The sequence below is a fragment of the Ascaphus truei genome, chromosome 1 (genome assembly GCF_040206685.1).
Source record: "Ascaphus truei isolate aAscTru1 chromosome 1, aAscTru1.hap1, whole genome shotgun sequence".
In the NCBI taxonomy this organism is placed as follows: Eukaryota; Metazoa; Chordata; class Amphibia; order Anura; family Ascaphidae; genus Ascaphus; species Ascaphus truei.
In genome coordinates this window covers 520,671,061-520,693,796 of record NC_134483.1, presented here as the reverse complement: position 1 = coordinate 520,693,796, position 22,736 = coordinate 520,671,061, and the positions used below count along the sequence as shown (strand labels likewise).

At 44.5% G+C, this 22,736-nt stretch overlaps 1 protein-coding gene across 1 annotated transcript in view; it reads left to right on the top strand.

Moving 5' to 3' along the window:
• The window catches only part of POLR1A (RNA polymerase I subunit A), a 125,913-nt gene that overhangs the window by 1,402 nt on the left and 101,775 nt on the right, over positions 1-22,736 (top strand). Inside the window, exons 2-10 of the mRNA XM_075567274.1 lie at positions 1,228-1,377; positions 2,459-2,566; positions 6,172-6,257; positions 7,673-7,779; positions 9,626-9,712; positions 11,687-11,789; positions 14,477-14,639; positions 19,700-19,873; positions 22,218-22,340. Coding sequence (XP_075423389.1) covers positions 1,228-1,377; positions 2,459-2,566; positions 6,172-6,257; positions 7,673-7,779; positions 9,626-9,712; positions 11,687-11,789; positions 14,477-14,639; positions 19,700-19,873; positions 22,218-22,340 — 1,101 coding nt within the window. The remainder of the gene's footprint in view (positions 1-1,227; positions 1,378-2,458; positions 2,567-6,171; positions 6,258-7,672; positions 7,780-9,625; positions 9,713-11,686; positions 11,790-14,476; positions 14,640-19,699; positions 19,874-22,217; positions 22,341-22,736) is intronic.

The window sequence follows — 22,736 nt, the reverse complement described above, 5'->3', positions numbered from 1 at the left end:
TACATAATTGTTGCATATATGGTGGCTCTCACGCTGACCGGCCCATTACTAAGTATCATGGCCTACAATCCATCTCAATCAGTGTAATGCAGCTGCTGGAACTTGGCAGTGATTTTTACTGAAACGGCCAAACTTCCCAAAAGTCACTGCAAAAACCGTTGGGATTTGCAAATAAATTATAGTAATAAATGCAGGGTAACCGTTTGGCTGCCGCAGGGGAACATCACGTGATTATCATTCGGGTTTTTTAAGGGGAGCTTGTGTTGTGCAGTAGTGAGCGTGATCTGAATAGAAGTGGGGGGGCCCTTTCCATTCACATAATTGGGGCCCAATCACTACCATATCACTAATACGCCAAGTTGGCACGTGGTCGCCATTCCACATTGAAGATTTGTATAGGGGTATATCAGAAATTCCAGGTTACACAGATGTTACATACATGCAATTTATTTAAAAAAAATGTTTTTAAAAGATCTTTCTTTCCTTTTTTTAAATAAATTGTATGTAACATCTGTGTAATTTTTTTTATTACAGTATAACGTTTAGTGGCCGTTTCGAATTATGAAATGGAAATATGGGAGGGGGGGAATAAATAAATAATGCTGTTGTGGCCTTGAAGAGTAGGGCGCGATTATACTGCCTGCGTGTGCGTGACCACTGGAGGCGTGGCCGGGACATCACGTGAGCGGTTCGCCCGCATTGGCTGAAACGCTCACATGACGCTGCAAGAACAATTTCAAATGTCTTTTAAAAAAATCACGCGCTTGGACGCGTTGTTCGCACGCACTACAGTGTGTGTGTGTGTGTGTGTGCGCGCGCGCGCTCATTGGACAACATTAATTTGTTTTGCACGCACGCCGCCACTATAATCGTAGCCTAAGATATCCGACATTAGCAAATGTATCCCGGGGACCTCTGATAATCTCATGCAGAACGCAGCTATATATACACCTAGAGACCTAGGAAGTCGGAAGATGGAAGCTGGGAACACAACGTGCTAGTTAAGAGTAACATTTGCAGTGAAATACCGGCAAGTTTTGACGTTCATTGAACTCTTAGCAACTCCTTTTATTCTTCTGCAAAGCAACCGGCGACCGATTTGAAACCGCTATGGAATTAACCCCTTAGCTGCTGGAGCGGAGAGGCACTCGTTCTGCCTTCTCGGAATGCATAAATCATTTGGGATTTACTTTTCCAGCGTCTTTCTCTGTTTCCTCCACGTTTTAGAAACTGTATCTCCTGGTGCGGGGCTCCTGCTTCCATTGTCACCTGCTCACATGTCCTCGTTCTGTAATCCACTTACTGCTGAACCAGCTGCAGGTCCTGGACAGTGGAGCGCTCCATGAAGTTTATGAGCTGGAGGCTGTGCTCAATAGGGTGAGTATGACTTTGAAGGGGCACTGCTGCTTATTTAACCCTACATTTTATGTATGTATTTATTTTATTAAAGCTATTGCAGATCTTATCCCTATTCTTAGAAGATAATGGTATTCTGCTGTGTGTGTAATTTAAGATATATCAAGGGGAAATGGGGGAGAGGGACCCCTGCTCAGCTGGTGCCGTATAGATAAGTATATATGATGGCTAGTATGGTCTGGTGCTACAAGCGGTAATAATAAATAGTGCTAAACTAAAGATAAAGAACCCGCTATGGTAGGGCACTCAGAAGACCCTGAATGAACAAGGAGGAGTGGTAAATACTAAAATCAAATTGTGTATAATGTAACTCTTGGGACACACTGTTTTGTAGTTTCTTGCATTAATGGAAAAATCTGTTAATGCAAAAAGATTATATATGCTTCTCCCGTCTCTCTTCTCTCTCTTCCCCCCCACCCCCTCCCAACTACAAGATGGGGAACCTTTTGTGCCCCCAAAGCTGAATCATTATGCCCCTACCCTTGTTCCTGGGATGCTTATGTTTTCCGTTGTCCTAACAATGAAATCAAAGATGGCAGATGGGGTCATCCAACCGGAAGCTGCCATGTGTAGCTGTAATAACATCTTATTGGCCCATGGGGGTGAGGGTTGGATGGTGACCATATTGGTTTCCCAAAAGGGACGACAGAAACACCGGGACATAAAATGATGGTGATAAATATCTCAGGAACCATGTGGTTTCTGTAGCTTGGTCCATCGCTTTGGAGTATAGGGGCATTGCTGCCTTTATTCATCATTTGATCAGGCAAAGCAGCATAGATTACTGTTCAAGCTAAGTTTGAATGTTTTTTTTTTTTTAATTGGAAAGCAAAAGTTTAAAACTCCACTATACCGTAAGCTTAACTCCTATTTTATGTCATAACGTATGCCAAACAGTGAGGACTTGCAGAATGCGATTGCTGCTCCAGCATTGTAGACTGTAAGCTTCATGGTATAGGCGCTCATTGTATGGGACTTGCTTTTGGGTGAACCCTTGATGATGTATTGATTCAGTCATCTTTCCCTTCCTTTTCTCCTTCAGTTTCTGGAAGAGAATCCAGCAGCAACTGGCAACGATATTCAAGAAGAGTTGGAGGCGTACACCAAGAAAGTGCTCCGGACTTACAAGAAAGAAGCAGGAAGCTGCTGTGTAAGTATGCAGCAATCTGCTTCTCATTCCCTTCCATTGATCTGGGATCCACCATGGCCCTGGTTTTTCTCAGCAGTGCTAAGCTTTCCCATTGGGCCCTGTGGAGTATGGCCCTGTTTGCCTTGCCCAGTCCCGCATCCACTGGGGGCGCCTTGGAGTCTCCAGGGCTGGAGAAGTGGAACCTCTTGCGGCCAAGACTGGAGGCAGTGCTTGAAGTGTCGTTACAAGAAGGGGCGATAGAGGGTCTGATATCGAGAAATTCAACAGCCATTAAAAAATAAAACAAAGTTGAGGCATAACTCCTTTTTTTTTTGGCTCATTTTAGTTGAAGTGTGTTGCTAACTGTATTGGCGCCCCATGTAGTAAGATACTTAATAGGCTGCGATAGGACCAACATATCAATTGTACATGGATGATGTCCTGTGCTTAAGCTTTGGACCCTGCATTGGTCTCTTCATTATGTGATGTGATCAGTCACATCACTGTTTCTGTCATATTCATCACATCAGATGAAGAGACCTCTGCAGTGTCACAACTTACGCACAAGACAACTTTGTGGCCTGTGATACTTTTTAATAAACCAACATATCGATTAAAGCAAGTATCAGCCTAATTTTAGAAAAGTTTATGCAATCTTTGAGAGACTAGAGTCTTATTCATCATATATTCATATTGCTTTAAAAAAGTGTGAAACAGTAAATTTGCAAATAAAAAAAATGAAAAAATTAGTTTTGCTACCGCCGTTCAGCCACTGGCTGGCATTCTGTTCAATCATTACAATAAGTACAGGGCAGGCTGAAGTGGGTGAACCAAGTTTCATTCTTGGTGTCATTGCTTCTTGTGACCTTGGGCCTCTCATTCTACAAGGCAGGGACTCGTCGTGTCTATAAAAGTCTATGTACAGCACTGCGATCATGTCTCATGGGGGGTTTCCTTTTTGGGGTGGAATGGCTCATTGGTGGGTTTCCTATTTGGGGTGGAATGGCTCATTGGTGGGTTTCCTATTTGGGGTGGAATGGCTCATTGGTGGGTTTCCTATTTGGGGTGGAATGGCTCATTGGTGGGTTTCCTATTTGGGGTGGAATGGCTCATTGGTGGGTTTCCTATTTGGGGTGGAATGGCTCATTGGTGGGTTTCCTATTTGGGGTGGAATGGCTCATTGGTGGGTTTCCTATTTGGGGTGGAATGGCTCATTGGTGGGTTTCCTATTTGGGGGTGGAATGGCTCATTGGTGGGTTTCCTATTTGGGGTGGAATGGCTCATTGGTGGGTTTCCTATTTGGGGTGGAATGGCTCATTGGTGGGTTTCCTATTTGGGGGTGGAATGGCTCATTGGTGGGTTTCCTATTTGGGGTGGAATGGCTCATTGGTGGGTTTCCTATTTGGGGGTGGAATGGCTCATTGGTGGGTTTCCTATTTGGGGGTGGAATGGCTCATTGGTGGGTTTCCTATTTGGGGTGGAATGGCTCATTGGTGGGTTTCCTATTTGGGGTGGAATGGCTCATTGGTGGGTTTCCTATTTGGGGTGGAATTTACTCATTGGTGGGTTTCCTATTTGGGGTGGAATTTACTCATTGGTGGGTTTCCTATTTGGGGTGGAATTTACTCATTGGTGGGTTTCCTATTTGGGGTGGAATTTACTCATTGGTGGGTTTCCTATTTGGGGTGGAATGGCTCATTGGTGGGTTTCCTATTTGGGGTGGAATTTACTCATTGATGGGTTTCCTATTTGGGATGGAATTTACTCATTGATGGGTTTCCTATTTGGGATGGAATTTACTCATTGGTGGGTTTCCTATTTGGGATGGAATTTACTCATTGGTGGCTTTCCTATTTGGGATGGAATTTACTCATTGGTGGCTTTCCTATCGGGTGGAATGGCTCATTGGTGCGTTTCCTATTTGGGGTGGAATTTACTCATTGGTGGGTTTCCTATTTGGGGTGGAATGGCTCATTGGTGGGTTTCCTATTTGGGGTGGAATGGCTCATTGGTGGGTTTCCTATTTGGGGTGGAATGGCTCATTGGTGGGTTTCCTATTTGGGGTGGAATGGCTCATTGGTGGGTTTCCTATTTGGGGTGGAATGGCTCATTGGTGGGTTTCCTATTTGGGGGTGGAATGGCTCATTGGTGGGTTTCCTATTTGGGGTGGAATGGCTCATTGGTGGGTTTCCTATTTGGGGTGGAATGGCTCATTGGTGGGTTTCCTATTTGGGGGTGGAATGGCTCATTGGTGGGTTTCCTATTTGGGGTGGAATGGCTCATTGGTGGGTTTCCTATTTGGGGGTGGAATGGCTCATTGGTGGGTTTCCTATTTGGGGGTGGAATGGCTCATTGGTGGGTTTCCTATTTGGGGTGGAATGGCTCATTGGTGGGTTTCCTATTTGGGGTGGAATGGCTCATTGGTGGGTTTCCTATTTGGGGTGGAATTTACTCATTGGTGGGTTTCCTATTTGGGGTGGAATTTACTCATTGGTGGGTTTCCTATTTGGGGTGGAATTTACTCATTGGTGGGTTTCCTATTTGGGGTGGAATTTACTCATTGGTGGGTTTCCTATTTGGGGTGGAATGGCTCATTGGTGGGTTTCCTATTTGGGGTGGAATTTACTCATTGATGGGTTTCCTATTTGGGATGGAATTTACTCATTGATGGGTTTCCTATTTGGGATGGAATTTACTCATTGGTGGGTTTCCTATTTGGGATGGAATTTACTCATTGGTGGCTTTCCTATTTGGGATGGAATTTACTCATTGGTGGCTTTCCTATCGGGTGGAATGGCTCATTGGTGCGTTTCCTATTTGGGGTGGAATTTACTCATTGGTGGGTTTCCTATTTGGGGTGGAATGGCTCATTGGTGGGTTTCCTATTTGGGGTGGAATTTACTCATTGATGGGTTTCCTATTTGGGGTGGAATGGCTCGTAGCTTGGGGAGCAAACTAGAGAAAGTATAGGTGGCTATTGTGAGACTCGCTCATTTCTTATCATTGTCCCCTGAGATGAGTGATATTTAAAACATTTCATACGGTGGCCGTGAAACCTATAATAATGAAGCACATTTAAAGGGGCAGTTCGGCCTAGTGGGTGTAATTGGTTTCCCTAGAAAGATCGTCACCCTTTAAAATAACAGTTTTTTACTTATTTGTGTCTTGTGAAAAATGAATACCTATCCCTTCTCGTCGGGAACACTGGAATCCCCTTCTTTCAGTTTAATACCATAACGGTGAAGTGCATTTTAATTAATCATATTAATAATTTATTTTTTTGCACCGTAACACATTCTTAGCTCTTGCCTCTCGCTGTCCACACCCCTTTTCATTGTGTATTTACAGCTCTTGTGTAGAGGTGAACTGGTGACATATACCTCTTATTTTGAACTCCCCTACTGAATATTATATATTCATATTTTTATGAAATGTAACATGGCACATCAGCTTTACAGATGATGACCTTCAAGTATTAGGTTTTTAGAGTAAGTCGAATGAACACCAGTGCTCTTGCACTTTGCTTACTTTGTTCATAGTTTTATGTGTGCGTATGTAGTTGGTAAATAATTGTGACTGGATGTGCCCTTTATGCTTCGGGTCTGATTTCTCCTCTGTTTGAACAGGTGAAGAATATCTGTGTGTCCAGAAACAAGTTGAATGGTGACTTTTGGAAAGCACACATGAGTTCTAAGAAATGTCCCAACTGCAGGTAAGTGGCTTTTATGTTGACCCTTTATAATTCCAGCCTCATGACCTCTACAAGTCAAAAACTAAAAACAAGACGGCTGGTTGGTTGCTGTCAGTTCATACAGGAGCCTGACATCGGGTACTTTGCGATCCGCTCTTGGAAGCGGCTGCGTATTGAAGCTTTCCGTCACAAAGGTTCGCCGTCCTCCCGATCAGCCTCAGTAGCCAGGGTGGGAGTTTAGTTTGCGGGACAGTGGAGTAGAGGACAATGTCGCACCAGTTGTACGTCAGGAAGTACAGGATATTGCATGTGTAGGTCATTCACCCAGCGCAAGGAGACAGACACCTGGGAGAAGGGAATGGAACGCGATGCTGACGTAGGGGCCATCAGGTTTGAGATCATATGTGGAGGGTGGAACTGGGTTATCCCCTCAAACAGTACCTGTTTCTTACTGTAAATAAAAACAAATGCCTGAAGAACTTAAGTGGCCCCGAAAGATTGCTATTGTCTTGCAACATCGGATATCCATGAATATATATATATATCTATATAGATATAGATATATATATCTATATCATCTTTAACCTACATTTCTAGGAAAGTCAAATGAGAAGTTGGGAATTGAGCCGAGTAAATATATAAAAAGTAAGGTGGGGGTATAATCTGTGGCCATTATATTATTTGCTTGATGCAGGAATATATTGGTAGGGAAGAGTATGTTTAAAATATATTAATTAATTAATTGTGATGGGTAGATATGATTATCCAGAATCCCTGACTGCATTACATATGGATTCATTATGATGAGCAGATAGGCCATTACCCAGAATCCCTGGCTGCAGTGGTATCATTGAGTGCTAAGCGATAATGGGGAAGGGCAGGGTTCCAGACCTGTATGTGACATGTATCTGCTCATGAGTGATGTTTTTATTTGCTGCATGGTGGAGGTTTTTTTTCCACTTATTTTATTTTTATTACCTACCATAACGTTTTTCATGTCTGGTTATACCCACGCACCAGCTTCACGTGGCATAGCCAGTAACCGACCTGGCACTGATGAGACCCACAAAGGCTTGACCAGAAACGCTGTGCTTCCCTGTGTCTTTGTGTACACCACTCTGCATAAGTCTTTTTGCATGTTTTGGTTAATATCCGTTTGCTTTTCTTTCTTGAGTGCTGCAGGTTTATTTATATGTATATTCATATTTGGGTTTTCGGATTACCCCTCCACCCGTTTTCAAACTTCTACTGGGTAGGAGGAGCGCCTACCATTGTTTATTTATTTTTTATTGTAAATTGCATAAACTGTGCAAACGATGGAACCTGTATCTGCTGTCCAGTGTTTGTTTGTGCGTGACTGGAAAGCAAAGCCCTGTATTTCGGAGGTAGCTTATTCTGCGTTTTTGTTCTCATATCTCCCCTCTCTTTTCACTCAGGGCTCCGCGATCAGTAGTGCGGAAAGAACACAACAGCAAGCTGACCATCATCTTGGCGCCCAATCAGGGCAAAACTCCTCGGAAAGACCAGCAAGAAGATTCAGAACGTGAGTGGGCTTCTCTTTCTGTTACTCATGTCCAAGGAGAAGACCTGTGTATAAAGCTTGCAGAAGAAAGCATTAGTTAGTAGAGCTGTTACCTCTACCCAGTGTCCTGATGTATCTGTGCAAACAGAATAAGGGGTTTATTCAAGTATTGTGAAGGGAGCAATTGGCCGAAAACGGTCATTGACTGACTGTGATTGGCCACTTCAGAGTATATTGAATAAGCCCATAAAACGTTTCTTGGCCAAAGCAACAGCGAAGTTAGTCAAGTGTCTCCAATAGGACAAGCTCTTCATGAAAAGATTTATTTATAAAATATTTTACCAGGAAATAATACATTGAGAGTTACCTCTCGTTTTCAAGTATGTCCTGGGCACAGAGTAAAACAAATAATACATGGTTACAAGTACAGTTACGTAAATGAACAAGGTATACATTATATACAAGACATTGCGTGCACAGTTAAAGAAAATATATATTATGAGCGTATGAAACAGTTACAGACCAGATTAAAGTGTGAGACAGCCTTAGATTTGAAAGAACTTAAACTGGTGGTGGAGATGAGAGTCTCTGGTAGGTTGTTCCAGTTTTGGGGTGCACGGAAGGAGAAGATCAAGGCATGGGACGATCAGGGTCCTTGTGGCCTGTAATAATAAAAAAAAATGTTTTTTCTAGTAGCGATGACGGTGTACATAGTGCTGCACAAATAAATGTTGCAGATGCAATGAATCCCTGCCCCAGAAAGAGCTTGCAGGGTAATTCTGGTGCCTAGGGTACCGCCAGATAACGTATCTTGCTCAAGGTGACAAGGAGAGCTGGCCGTGGGATGTGAACAAGGTTCCCCTGCTTCAACTTTAATTTCTTAATACTAAACCGTTGCCAAATGTCTCACATAAGCGAGTTACTTAGAAGTGCGAAAACCATATTGGGTTCATTTATTTAGTGAAAGGGTGTAAACAGGCGGCCTTTCATAATCTTCATACAGAGGGGGTAGTACAGTAGGTTGTAATACTTTCATGGAACCAACATAAGAGTTATTTTATAGATGATAAAAAGCTCTGTACATGTTCATTTCAAAACCTCTTATGTTGGTGTAGAAGAGACAGCGTCAAAGGGAGATAATGGGTTGCTCACGTAGTTCCAGACAAAAACTTCAATAATTATGTCAAAAGTACATAAGAGGAGAACTTTTGAATGGAGTGGGTAATATATTCAAACTTGGGAGAAGTCTTGTACGTATTTCAGAAGCCAAAAACACCTGATGGTCACCGTTGATGAAGATATTCCACACCCCTGTAGCCTCATTGGGGACGTCTATACAGATAATAATCTTCAGCAAGACATAGTACTCACATTTCTTCCCGAGTTTGTAATTTTTTTCAGTCCTTTCCCACTCCTTGAGTCTCTATTGAGGCGTGACCAGCCGCAGGTAAAAGAAATCCAGAATCAAAAGCAAAAACAGCAGTGCACAGCCAAGGGAGCCATGATAACGCCCGCCACAAGGTGCGAAATGCGTAGGAGTGTCAGTATACCTCCCTTTTTGGTGATGTCTCAATAAATATATTTTTATTACAATTTTGACCGTGGCTGTGCGCTGCCGTTTTTGCTTTTGTTAGTGTAGAAGATACCTGTGTGGCTTTAAAGCTCTACACTCTGATCTCCTCTACGAAGAACTGGCCCTCTAGAAGCTATCAGAAACCCACACTGCATCCAGACGTCTCCAGGACGGCAGGATCTTCCTGTTGATCTGGTTTGTCGTGGTCACAATTCGTTATGTGAGAAGTAGCGGTTTTAAGACCAGGAGCAATAGCTTACGATGAGCTGCGTTGCTGCTTCTTCCCTTTCCCAGTGACGGATAGCGCGCAGTTGACAAAACGAGGCTACTTGACGGCCAGCACTACGAGGGACCATCTCCAGGCCGTATGGGAGAACGAAGGTAACGTATATTCACGTGAAATCTCCGTCCTCTCCGCTTTATGCTATTTTTTTATAGAGAACGTCCAGCTACTTTCCCTCATGCTTGTTAACCTCTTTAGTGCCACAGCACTCCGTTGCGTTGATGGCCATTCTGGCACTGAAGGGGTTAATACTTCCACACTTCCACCCCCCCCCCCCCCAAAAAGGGGTTAAGTAAATGGGTATGTGTGTTCCTTTTCTTCAGGGCTGTGTGACCGTGGTGTTTCTCTCTGAGGAGAAGCCGGACACCGGCATTCACATACATACATGCATCTCTCTTGCTGGTTCTACTCCTTTCTTGCCAAAGAATAGGCCGTATTTCCGCTATCTCATCAATCATTTGCTGTTTTTGCTTTTGCAAACGTGGTATTAGTAAAGTTTTGATTTTATCTGTGAAGGGAAAGCTTCCTCACAGAACTTTGGCAGTCAGCGCAGCGGAAGATTACCCAAGATGCATTTAGTGAACCCCCAGCCGAATTTCAGCTATCGATTACAGGAGAACGGATAGATCAACAATTTAGCTAATCACTTGTCCATGGGTAGATTGTATTGATGCACATTTAAAAATTTTTTTTTTTTAAAATAATAAATAAAAAAAAAACCGACAGCATGAACTGCAGCTTTAATAACCTGTAAAGCGGCAATCCCAGCTTTTTCGTTTTAAATGTATGTATTTTTTAATGTAATTGGAACCGCGTTATTTTGATCTCCGGGGACCTACTGGTTACGAGATACTTACATTTTAAGTGTCCATGTTTGCTCTCTTTGACTAATCAAAATGGCTATCAAACCGCAGGCCAATAAGAAGCCCCGACAAACAATGCTGTAGCTTCCGATAGGATAGCTTCAGGTGCCATCACCGGCGCGAGAACTGCAAATATCTCGGAAACCGTAATGGGGGTCCCTGAAGTTAAAAATAACACAGTTCAGCTCTGGGGTGCTCCCCGGTTGTAATTTATGTAAAAGAATCAATATAAATGTACTTTATTTATTTATAAAATGCTTTACCAGGAAGTAATACATTGAGAGTTACCTCTCGTTTTGAAGTATGTCCTGGGCACAGAGTTAAGATGACAAAATACATAGTTACAAATACAGTTACATAAATGAACAGGGTATACATTATATACAAGACATTGCGTGCACAGTTAGAGATAATACATGTTATAGGCGTATGAAACAATTACAGCCCAGATTAAAATGTGAGACAGCTTTTAGTTTTGAAAGAACTTAAACTGGTGGCGGCTGTGAGAGTCTCCGGTAGATTGTTCCAGTTTTGGGGTGCACGGTAAGAGAAGGAGGAACGGCCGGATACTTTGATGAGCCTTGGGACCATGAACAGTCTTTTGGTGTCAGATCTCAGATAAGTGCTGCATGTGGTAGGGGTGAGGAGCTTGTTCAGATAGCTGGGTAGCTTGCCCAGAAAGTATTTGAAGGCAAGATAGCCTTAAAGTTATTAATATTCTCTGATTAAATGAATGTTTCTCTGTTTCTGCTGAATTCATGCGTGTGAGCTGCTTATGTTACTGTTTGTCCCACTGTGACTGGCATCATCATTGTTATACAAACAGAACAAAAAGGGGAAAACCCCAGTATATCTGTAGAATCAATGATTGAAAAACAGTCTTATCGCCCAAAGTGATTAAATAAAGATTGATCGTAATAAAATGGTTTGGAGGTTTTTTTTTTTGGTACAAAGCAGTCTTTAGGGTCAGTAAAGATTTTAAATGTGTCATTTCTGACCAACTTGCCGTGCACCATCCTGATACTTTGCCCTGAAAAAATAAAATAAATACTTTTGTAGGTACAGAACATTTCGTTTTCTGAATACTATGAAAAGGCGGCTGCTGCAGCGTCGTGTTTCTGAACAGCTCGCACGGTAAAACGCTGCACATGTCCTCATTCCGTGTCCTCGTAAAAATAACACATTGGATCTAATCTTGTTTCCTTGCAGGGTTTTTCCTGAAGCACCTCTTTTCTGGAATGGGGATCAGTGGGGAGTCCAAATTTAATCCAGACATGTTTTTTCTGGACCTTGTTGTGGTCCCTCCTGCTAGGTAAAATCCAATATGTTTGCTACATCTGCTGTTTGATGCACTCTCTTTACAATTAGCCACAATATGTTAACTATGTCATTATTGTATAGCGACGCTGGGGATTTTTTTTTGAGCTATAATACATCTTTCTTAAGGAATCCTTTTATTTTGCGGGATCACTGAAGCTGGAAGTTTTAGGTGCTGAAGTTCACTGTAGGTAATTTTCAGTCATTCGGACGTCTGCTTCCTCTGGAACGCACAGACCTGCCCGTAAACCCTTTCCTACTTCCAGTGTTTCACACCTCCGCATTGGCTGCTGTGCTAGCACAAGCAGAAGGTATTGGTAACAAATATTAAAAAGAGTAAATTGCTGTTCAAGTTTGAGAGATGGAGAAGGTGCTACTTGCTAATTTGCCTCAAAATGAACATGCTGCATTATGCATAATCTGTGTAAAAAACTTCTGTATATTTCTTTATAACCCGTTTGTAATTCCAGTGTGAGAAGCATCTGCATACCGTAGTTCTGTTTGATTTAAAACCTTCAAACAGAGGTTCTCAACCCCTGTCCTCCAGACGCCCCAGCAGGACAGATTTTAAGGATATCCCAGCTTCAGCACAGGTGGCTCAATCAGTCCCTGCATTTAGCACAGGTGGCTCAATCAGTGTGCTGAAGCAGGGATATCGTGAAAACCTGAAGGTGGGTTTTGAGGATTGGAGTTGAGAATCCCTGTCTTAGCAGTAATTGTGATAGTCTGATCCTACCTCTTACTCTGTCCTGAGTGTATTCTATGCAGACACCTCTGGGGTGTAATGTCCTGAATACATATTTGATTCTATGGTTGCAAAGAGGTGTGTGTGTGTGTGTGTGTGTGTGTGTGTGTGTGTGTGTTATCGTATTTCCTCGATTCTAAGACGCACCTTTTTTCCCATTTACATGTCGGAAATTGGATGCGTCTTAGAATCGATGTTTAAAAAAAATAAATTAATAAAAAAAAACTTCTATGGGGCACTTGCCAAAAGCTGGTGTCATTGGTGGCTGGTTGAAGTGCTGGCTGCGTCTCCCATTGCCCCCCTCAGCGTGACTGTCAGTTGTCCTGCGGTGCGGCTGGCCTGCCTCTCCCATTGCCCTCCACGCGACTATCAGCTGGACGGTGCGGCGGCAGAAGTGCTGGCCACCTCTCCCACCCCCCCCCCTCCCTGGGCGTCCCATCAGTTGGGCGGTGCAGCTGCAGAAGTACCGCCGGCTGCATCTCCCATTCCTCCCCACCCGCGATCAGCTGTCCAGCGGGGCAGTAGAAGTGTGTGTGTGTCTGTGTGACCCTGCCCTCTCCCCTCTTTTGAATCTCTGTGTGAGCTGCAGAGGGAGCTGTGTGTGTTTGTGTCTGTGTCTCCCTCGATTCTCTCGCCCCCTTCCCTCCTCTCTCTCCCCCTTCCCTCCATTCTCTCCCTCCCCCTTCCCTCCATTTTCTCTCCCACTGCCCCCCTTCCCTCCACTCTCTCCCTCCACCCCCTTCCATCCATTCTCTCCCTCCCCCTTCCCTCCATTCTCTCCCTCCCTCCTTCCCTCTTCCCTCCATTTTCTCCCTCCCCTCTTCCCTCCATTTCTCTCTTCCCTCCATTCTCTCCCTCCCCCCTTCCCTCCATTCTCTCCATCCCCCCTTCCCTCCATTCTCTCCCTCCCCCCCTTCCCTCCATTCACTCCCTGCCCCCTTCCCTCCATTCTCCTCCCTTCCATCCATTCTCTCCCTCCCCATTCCCCACACCCATCCATTCTCTCCCCACTCATCCGATATTGTCTCTCTCCTCATTCTGTGTCTGCCTCACTCTAGTGTACATAAATGTATGATATATATATCTCAAGTAACAGAGAAGCCCAATGCTACATCCAATATAAAATTACACAGTAAATAAAATACTTATATATTCTCTTGAAAAATGGTCATTTAGTTTAACCCTTTGGCCAAAGCGTTGTAAGCTTGCGAGCCACGACAAGGCTGTTCACAGGTCCCAACACTATCAGATAAAATACTAATATACCTCTATTAGGATTAAAATTCTCATTTACCTCTATTAGGAGGGAGAAAGACCACATTGGATCTATGTTCAGTATAATATAAAGGACCTGCTGACTTGGGGAGGGGTGAGCTTAAAACCCTGGGAAGGCTGAAAATAAGTTAACAAACACACAAAACCCCAGCAAGCTCATTTTGGGTAGTGTTAGGACGTATGAACTCTGTCTGCCTTGTCGTGGCTCACAGGCTTACGACGCTTTGGCCAAAGGGTTAAACTAAATGACCCTTTTTCAAGAGAATATATAAATATTTTACTGTGTATTTTTGTCATATTGGATGTAGCATTGGGCTTCTCTGTCTCTTGTTGTATACATTTGCCACGCTCTCCTTTTTGAGACTTATATACATATATATTTTGTGGGGGCTCAGGGGTTCCTAAAATGAGCTTGCTCATTTTGAATATCTTTATTATTGTGGTTATCTGAATGCTTATGGTGGGATTCTTTGTTGTCTCATATATATATATATATATATATATATATATATATATATATATATATATCACACACACACACACTCTGAGATTCGCAGAATTTCTATGACTGAGGATGGAACTGAACCCACAAGTTTGTACATTAAGGACCAACAAGGTGCCCGCTATGTTGCATCTGTATCATGAGCGCTCTTGTTCCGCAGGTACCGCCCTGTGAATCGCCTGGCGGATCAGATGTTTACCAATGGTCAGACAGTGAACCTGCAGGCTGTGCTGAAAGATATCTCAATGATACAGAAGTTATTGGCTGTGATGGCTCAGGAGCAGGTCCACACCCCAGAACTCACGGAAACTGGAGCCAATGTGGTAAGCGGCGAGGGCAAGGGGGTTTACAAAAATAAATAAAAAGTAGCAGGTCTGTGCTTTATTAAAGGATGGCACAACTATTTAATATATTGGTGATCTCTTGGGTTTTATATATGTCTTCGTAATATAGTCGGAGGTAGAACTTTTTGTGTATCTATCTATCTCCCTTTATCTTTATATTTACAGCTCTTTCTCTTTATATTTATAGCTCTCTTTATATTTATAGCTCTCTTTATATTTATAGCTCTCTCTTTATATTTATAGCTCTCTCGTATGTATGTATGTATGTATATATATCTCTCTAATCTCCCATTTTTTGCCAGTGTTCCCTGCAGCACGTTACTCTACAGTCCCCACTGGCAGGAAAATGTTAATTTAAAGAATAAAAATAATTGCCTAATGTTTTTCTGTACTTCCTTCTAATGACGGGGTCTTTTGTTACGATGCTGTGCTGCTTTTAGCAGGTCAGCTTTCCTATATTTATTGCTGGTAGTTTTGGGGATTATTCACATTGTGCCTGTTGTTTTTTATCTGTTGGAAGTTTTGGTCCGGATCTCTCGGTTTTTAATGATTGTTAAGGTAGAGAGGCGTGTTTTTAGTTTCTGGTGGGTTTGTGCACAAGTGTCGTCGCGCGAGACAGGGGTGCACACTGGGAAAAGTTTGCGCACCCCTGCTATACGGTATGTTGGCTTTGCTAAATAAAGGAGTCTGCTTGGTTAGTTGTTTTATAAGTGAAGGCAGCAAGTGGTCTTTCAAAGGAAAGGGTTCTTTACAGTAAGGGCAGTTAAAATGTGGAATTCATTACCCATGGAGACTGTGATGGCAGATACAATAAATTTGTTCAAAAAAAGGTTGGACATCTTTTTAGATAGGAAAGGTATACAGGGATATACCAAATAAGTATACATGGGAAGGATGTTGATCCAGGGATTAATCCGATTGCCAATTCTTGGAGTCAGGAAGGAATTTATTTTTCCCTTTAATAGATATCATTGGATGATATGACTGGGGTTTTTTGTTTGCCGTCCTCTGGATCAATAAGTAAGAATAGATATAGGATAAAGTATCTGTTGTCTAAGTTTAGCATAGGTTGAACTTGATGGACCTACGTCTTTTTTCAACCTTATGTAACTAAGGCCCGGGCCATAGAGGGGTGGGGAGTTCCGACCCGCGCTGACACTGAGGCTCGCCTGCTGAAACCTGGGCGATTTCATGCCCATGCAGGCGAGCCAGCGGGCGCGATCGGAGGCGGGGGGAGACTGAGGGAGGCGGGGCAGTGACGTTGCTGGGCCAATCGCCCGCGACGCACTGACGTCGACGTCACGGCGCCGACGTCACGGCGCCGGGACGTTGACGCAGCTCCGCTCCCGTTGGGTGTTTTCAGCGGACAGCGCGCTGAAAAACAGCTTGGCGCTCGGCTGAAAACTCCAGCGCCTCTGCACGCCTGCGGACGCTCGCGCGAGCCCCCTCTCAAGGCATCCTCATTGAGGATGCAGGGGCTCAGCGTGGAGCGTCTGCACGGCTCAGCGCGGCCTGTCCGTCTATGGATTCGGCCTAAGATTGTGCAGAAAGCACACGCCACAAGTCATATTGCATTTATGCGGAGTGTTCTGTCGTATCTTGAGCGAACACAAGATGGCGCTTTAGCATTTCTATCCTTAAAGCGGCAATCTAAACTGGCGTGTTTTTTTTAATACAGGTTTGAAGCAGGGGGGGGGGTCTCAGGAGCCGAACCCCATTAATTTCAGCACCAGGGACCCCGTGCTTCAGGACATACTGGTAGCCGCTCCAGCTTGCTAGAAGGCATTCACATAATGGCTGCTTTTCAAAGCTCTCGCGCCCTCCTGGCCAATAGGAAGCCGTGACCTCATCCGGTGCGTGTTCCTATTGGCTCACGTGATGTGGGAGCTTTTGAACTTGCAGGAGATACCGGCACCCACTTCAGGGGTAAGTATCTCCGGAAGCAGGGGGTTCTTGGAGCTGCAATTAATGGGGTCCCGCTGCAGGGACCCACTGCTTCAATCCCATGTAATAATAAATATATATTTTTTAAACGGCACGCTTGGATTGGTCCTCTAAACAAATTGCCCCGAGCACTATTGGCAACACTAACAACACAGAGACATTGGGTTTCATTGCTTGAGATCCAAAGCGGAGTGATCTGTTACTGACGCCCGTATCACAGCTTTGCGTCTCTGCATCGTCACTGCGGGGGATAGTCGCTAAACACCAGTACCCGGCGATCGCCCGCATCGGTTCAAATGAGTTGCGGTCTGTGACCGGGTTTGCTGGGCTCGCGGTATCGCAGCTCGATCTCGCGTTAATTGGCTAACAAGTCCATCGCAGTGAGCGTGGGACAGAGCTGCCATGTCCCTTATCGGAAGTGAATCTCCCTGTTTTGCCGCGGGGGTGGAGGCGTGCAGCAGCCTCCCAACCAAGGTGCTCATCATTTTGCTAGAGTAATTTGCTGCCAGTGGCTCCTGCAGCTGCATTGTTGGAAAATGACGCAGTGATTCTGGCGATGGATGGGTTTGGAAAGTGGAGAGCGGGAATTTAATTTTAAGTCTCCAAAAATTGCTTCTCTAAAGTAGACAAACTCTAAATATGGGGTAAGTTGAAATGAAAAATGTATGTTGTATTTTTTTTTAATATGTAGTTACATATATTTGGTACCAGCTAAGTGGCACTAGGAACTGGCAGAAGATATGCCGCTGCCACACCGTGTGCTCGGGTGTAACCCGCGGGGGGATGGGACGGGAGCAGTGATACTCTGTCTGGGTTCTAGAAATACTGAAGCTGATGAACCCCACGGCAAAGGATTAGGAGTGTAATTTTGCAAAGCTTTATAAAACCCTCTCTGTACCCGGCCTAGGCGATCTGAACACTTATTAAACATTCACGCATTTTATTTTATTTTATTTTTTTTAACTTTTGTTTTTAGTGAAATCTTTAATTTAAAAATATAATTGTACGTTTCTGGCGTTTTTTTTCCGCGACACTGCAATAAGTGACACGATCTGGCTCTTGATAGAGTAACACATAATTAATTTTCCGTGACTAAAAAACGGCTTAGGTAGGTGTAGGCGTATTTTATGAAACGTTTGGCCTTGTGACTTATTGATGGTCATTGAAAATGCCAATCATATGCAAAATAGCTTTAGTTTGAAACTGAAGGGTAAATCTCTGGCTGTCTGGGTGACAGGCTGAATGGCCTATCACAGAGGGGGGGGGGGGATGTGCAGTCTCATTGGCTGTCCCTGGGTGAGTGACTGGCCAATTAGCTTATCACAGAGGGATGTGTAAATAGATAAATATATATCTATATCTCTATATAACATAAAGCAAGCAGTCAGCACTCTAATGTAAAGCAAAAGGCAGTTGCTAGTCCCATAGGGATCCACATATCATACGAACCAGCCCAAAGACCAGTAAAGAGACAGCAACCAACGAGGTGTAATCCAAAATAATCTGTATTGAAATGAACAGATACACGAAAGCCAACGTTTCGGTCTCTCAGGGAGACCTTCCTCTATATAGATCTATATCTCTATCTCCATATCAGGAATCCGTGAAAAAAGTATTAAAAATATATGTATTTTTAAAAAAATGAAGCCGAGCTTAAAGCTGCAGTTCAATCTCCCGTTTTTGTTTTTTTGTTTTTTTTACTTCAATATTTTCATTTGGGCAATCTCTACTTGCCTAAAGAACTGCATAGCTGCCGGTCAATTCGTTCTCTGTCTATTGATCGGCAAAGTTTGACGACATCTTTAAATATGGGGAATGTAATTGGTTGCTATAGCAACAAGCATGCTTTTAAAAATAGAATACAAGAAAATTGGTCTTTCAAAGTTGTTTTTTTAAAACAGAAAATGCTAAAAGTATTTTTTCTTACTACAGAACTGATTTATTAAAAAAAACACACATGCAGGATATTGCTTGAACTGCAGCTTTTAAAGTTTTTGTAAATAAAAGTAGCTGTACCAGTGTTAGTGAGAAAGTGGGGTTACTCTGTATACTCTAGTAAAGTAGTTCTCAACTTTCTTGGGGGGCTGTTTCACCCTGTGACAGAGCAGCCTGTAGGTGAGGTCAGTAAGAAGCTTAAGCGGATTGGTTTATTAACCAGAAGACAACTAAACAATAGGGACCCTGTCCCTTTAAGGCCAAAATATATCATAAAATATAAACCTATTCCCTATAGGGAAACGTACTAAACTTTGCTGTGGCCCTTTCTAACGGCGCTGGCCAGCTAAACAAGTTCCCAGCCCGAAACATATACTATCTTATGCAAACAAACAGTCTTTTAACATTGCAGAGTCCTATTTGTTGCTTATCTGTATTTTCAGGGGATTCCTATTCCAGGGTCTCCGTGTCACTCCTTCAGTCCTTCAGGAACGCTGGTTCCAGGGACAAGCTGTCCAGCTGTGTTGATCTTTACCCTGGGTGTTATTCCCAGCTGGACCCCGCAGCCCTGCTTCCTTCAGTCTTAGGGTCCATAACAATCAGGCTCCCTCCTGGCTGGGAGAAGTTTCACTTCCTCTTTCTCTGGGGAAAGCAGTCTCTCTTTCTCTGGCAGCTTCCTGCCTTTTATCCCTGCTCAATCAGGGATTTTACCTATCACATGTAAGAAACCCAAAACCCGTGCAGTCTCCTGATTGCTTGAAAAGGGAGTTAACCTCTTTACTCCCTTACACACCCCGACTAATTTGCCAAATACTGTATGTCCCAGCCTGTTTATGCCATGATTCCCCATGTCACCTTTGCTAAACAATTGTGTAATATTGTTTATTAATTTTTAACTAAAAATGTAAATACAATATTTACCTTTCCCTTGTATATAAGTTTTTCAAGTATTTTTGTGTAACCTAAATTGGGTCTTACTCTATACATTTGTGACAAACGTGACTTAGAGTTGTTGCAACACCCTGCAGGTTATCGCTGCTCTGGCAGAACCCCACATCGACCACTAGATATGACCTCTTTACATAGGGTGTATACAGAAACTCCTATGATCTCTTGAGGTTACCGTGTCTCATGCGCTTTACTCTCGCGTATTTCCTCAGGAAAAGACTCCGCTTTTGGAAAACATCGACCGCTCTTTCCTGGTCTCGCTGCCGGGACAAACCCTCACAGACAAGTTGTACAACGCCTGGGTTCGACTTCAGAGTCATGTAAACATTGTGTTCGACAGCGACATGGACAAGATGATGACAGAAAAGTATCCTGGTATCCGACAGGTCCGTACGTAGCGAAGTAATTTCGATGTAAACTCCTATATTATAAACTGAACGGTCACGGTAACATCACGTGGCGGCCACAAACTTCATGAGAGTTGATATCTTATGGCATTACGAGTAGTGCCTACAGCAGGGGTGCTCAACGTCAGTCCTCAAGCCCACCCAACAGGTCAGGTTTTCAGGATATCCCTGCTTCAGCACAGGTGGCTCAGTCAAAGACGCCTGTGCTGTAGCAGGGATAGCATGAAAATCTGACCCGGTGGGGGCTTGAGGACTGGAGTTGAGCCCCCCTTGCCTACAGTATCCTTTGAAGGACAGTATCAGTTTGGCATACCGTATTTCCTCGATTTGTAAGACGCACCATCGATTTTGCCGCTTAAAACTGGGGTGAATTACTTCTCACTTACCATGTTTCAGGAGAGGTCCCGTGTCCGTGGAGGACGAAGCGGGCGGTGGCGGCAGGACAGGTCCCACGTCTGCAGAGGATTGAAGTTAGATAGCGGGCGGAGGCGGCAGGAAAAGACCATCATAGCACGAGACCTGATCAGGAGGAGAGCGGCATAGGGGAACGGCTGGGGAAGGGGTGCGCTGTAACACCGGAAGACAGACACCGGTCAACTTCCGGTGTTACAGTGCGCTCCTCCCCAGCCATTCCTCTATGCCGCTCTCCTCCTGCTCAGGTCTCATGCTATGATGGTCTTCTCCTGCCGCCTCCCGCCCGCTGTCTAACTTCAATCCTCTGCAGACGTGGGACCTGTCCTGCCGCCACCGCCCGCTTCGTCCTCCGCTGACACGGGACCTGTCCTGAAACATGGTAAGTGAGAAGGGGGTTAGTGCCCCCTAACAGACACTTTTAATTTTTTTTTAAACATCGATTCTAAGACGCACCCCGATTTCAGACATGTGAAAATTGGGGGGAAAAGTGCGTTTTAGAATTTAGGAAATATGGTATTAGGTGGTGATCCTCTCAATCTGTGGAAGGACGGTATAAATTTCATGAGACATCAGATGATGATCTTCTAGAGCAGAGGTTCCTCAAGGACCCCCAACCATCCAGGTTTTAAGGATATCCCTACTTGAGGACAGGTGGTTCGGTCAAAATGATTGGGCCCCCAGTGCTAATGAGAGGGTTTCCTTAAACCTGCACTGTTAGTGGTCCTTGAGGACCGGAGTTGGGCACTAGAAATAAAATGTGCTTGGCAATATGAAGGAAAAATTGTGACCACACAAGTTCCTTTGTGAAAAAAGAATATAAATACACCTCCTGTATTATATCAATCACTAATACTTAATGTACCTCTCTTGCGGTAATTTAAGATTACCACAGCATAGACGTGTGTTTTATACCGATTTGGCTAATTGGAGAATTGATGAGCACACATTCCCAGTAGCTGCCTGTGCGCGCGCGTCGCGATGCGCAACCAAATCTTCTGCCGACAAGACTTGAGTTTTCTTGTGGCGAAGGAGCGCTGGCCACGTCATGGCGGCTGTTCAGCCAATGAGGGCGCACCCAGCTGCGTTACCTCATGGCCGAGCCCCCTGCCACAACCCCCTCTCCCTCCCCTTCTCCCCCATGTCGGATCTCCTTCTCTTCCCCTGCAGCTGACCCACGGACCGCAGATCGCGGCTTTCACTCGTGCGCGTGCAGCAGTGAGGACTGGGGCGAAAGCCTAATACTGTCAAAATGTATACAACAAAAGACAGAAATGCCCAGTGCTACATCCAATGTGACAAAATACATAAGGGTCATTTAGTTAAACACTTTGGCCTCAGCATTATAAGCCTGCAGCCACGTCACGTTTAACTACATGACCCTTACTCAGGAGAATACAAACATTGAAGTATTTAGCTATGTACTTTGTCACATTGGATGTAGCATTGGGTATTTTTGTCTTCTGTTGTATAATTGGAGAATCGGTAAGGAGCCGAGAACCTCACATGGGGGGGGGGGGGGGGGACATCGCCTCCCAAAAGAACAGAATTAGGTGGGCTCAAACTTACCCATATAACAAAATGCATCGGTCACGCTATATATCTTCCAATGCCTTAGGAGTGCAGCTCGTCACTCGCTGCGCTTTCGTATGATGCGTTTATCTCACAGTTGATATCTATTATGTCACTTTTAACACCTTCACTGCCGTACACAATGTAGCGTCAAATGCAGCATTTCTGAACCGCGTCGTAAGGAACATACACAGAATTTCAGGAGATAATTAAGAAGAGGAAAGGGCGGAGTCTGCGCTGTTTGGTTTCTTGGGTTTCCTGCTGCTGCGTGCAAGTTTGTAACCGTATATCATTAATGATGGTCCTTCTCTGTCCCAACTGTTCCTGTTGTTTTGGTTAGATCCTGGAGAAGAAAGAAGGTCTTTTCCGGAAGCACATGATGGGGAAGCGCGTGGACTACGCCGCCCGCTCCGTTATTTGTCCTGACATGTACATCAACACCAATGAGATTGGGATTCCAATGGTGAGAGACTGAGCGTGGGGTCCTATGGTGAGAGACTGAGCGCGGGGCCCTATGGTGAGAGACTGAGCGTGGGGTCCTATGGTAAGAGACTGAGCGAGGGGCCCTATGGTGAGAGACTGAGTGCGGGGCCCTATGGTGAGAGACTGAGCGAGGGGCCCTATGGTGAGAGACTGAGCGTGGGGCCCTATGGTGAGAGACTGAGCGCTGGGCCCTATAGTGAGAGACTGAGCGCGGGGTCCTATGGTGAGAGACTGAGCGCTGGGCCCTATAGTGAGAGACTGAGCGTGGGGTCCTATGGTGAGAGACTGAGCGTGGGGTCCTATGGTGAGAGACTGAGCGTGGGGTCCTATGGTGAGAGACTGAGCGTGGGGTCCTATGGTGAGAGACTGAGCGTGG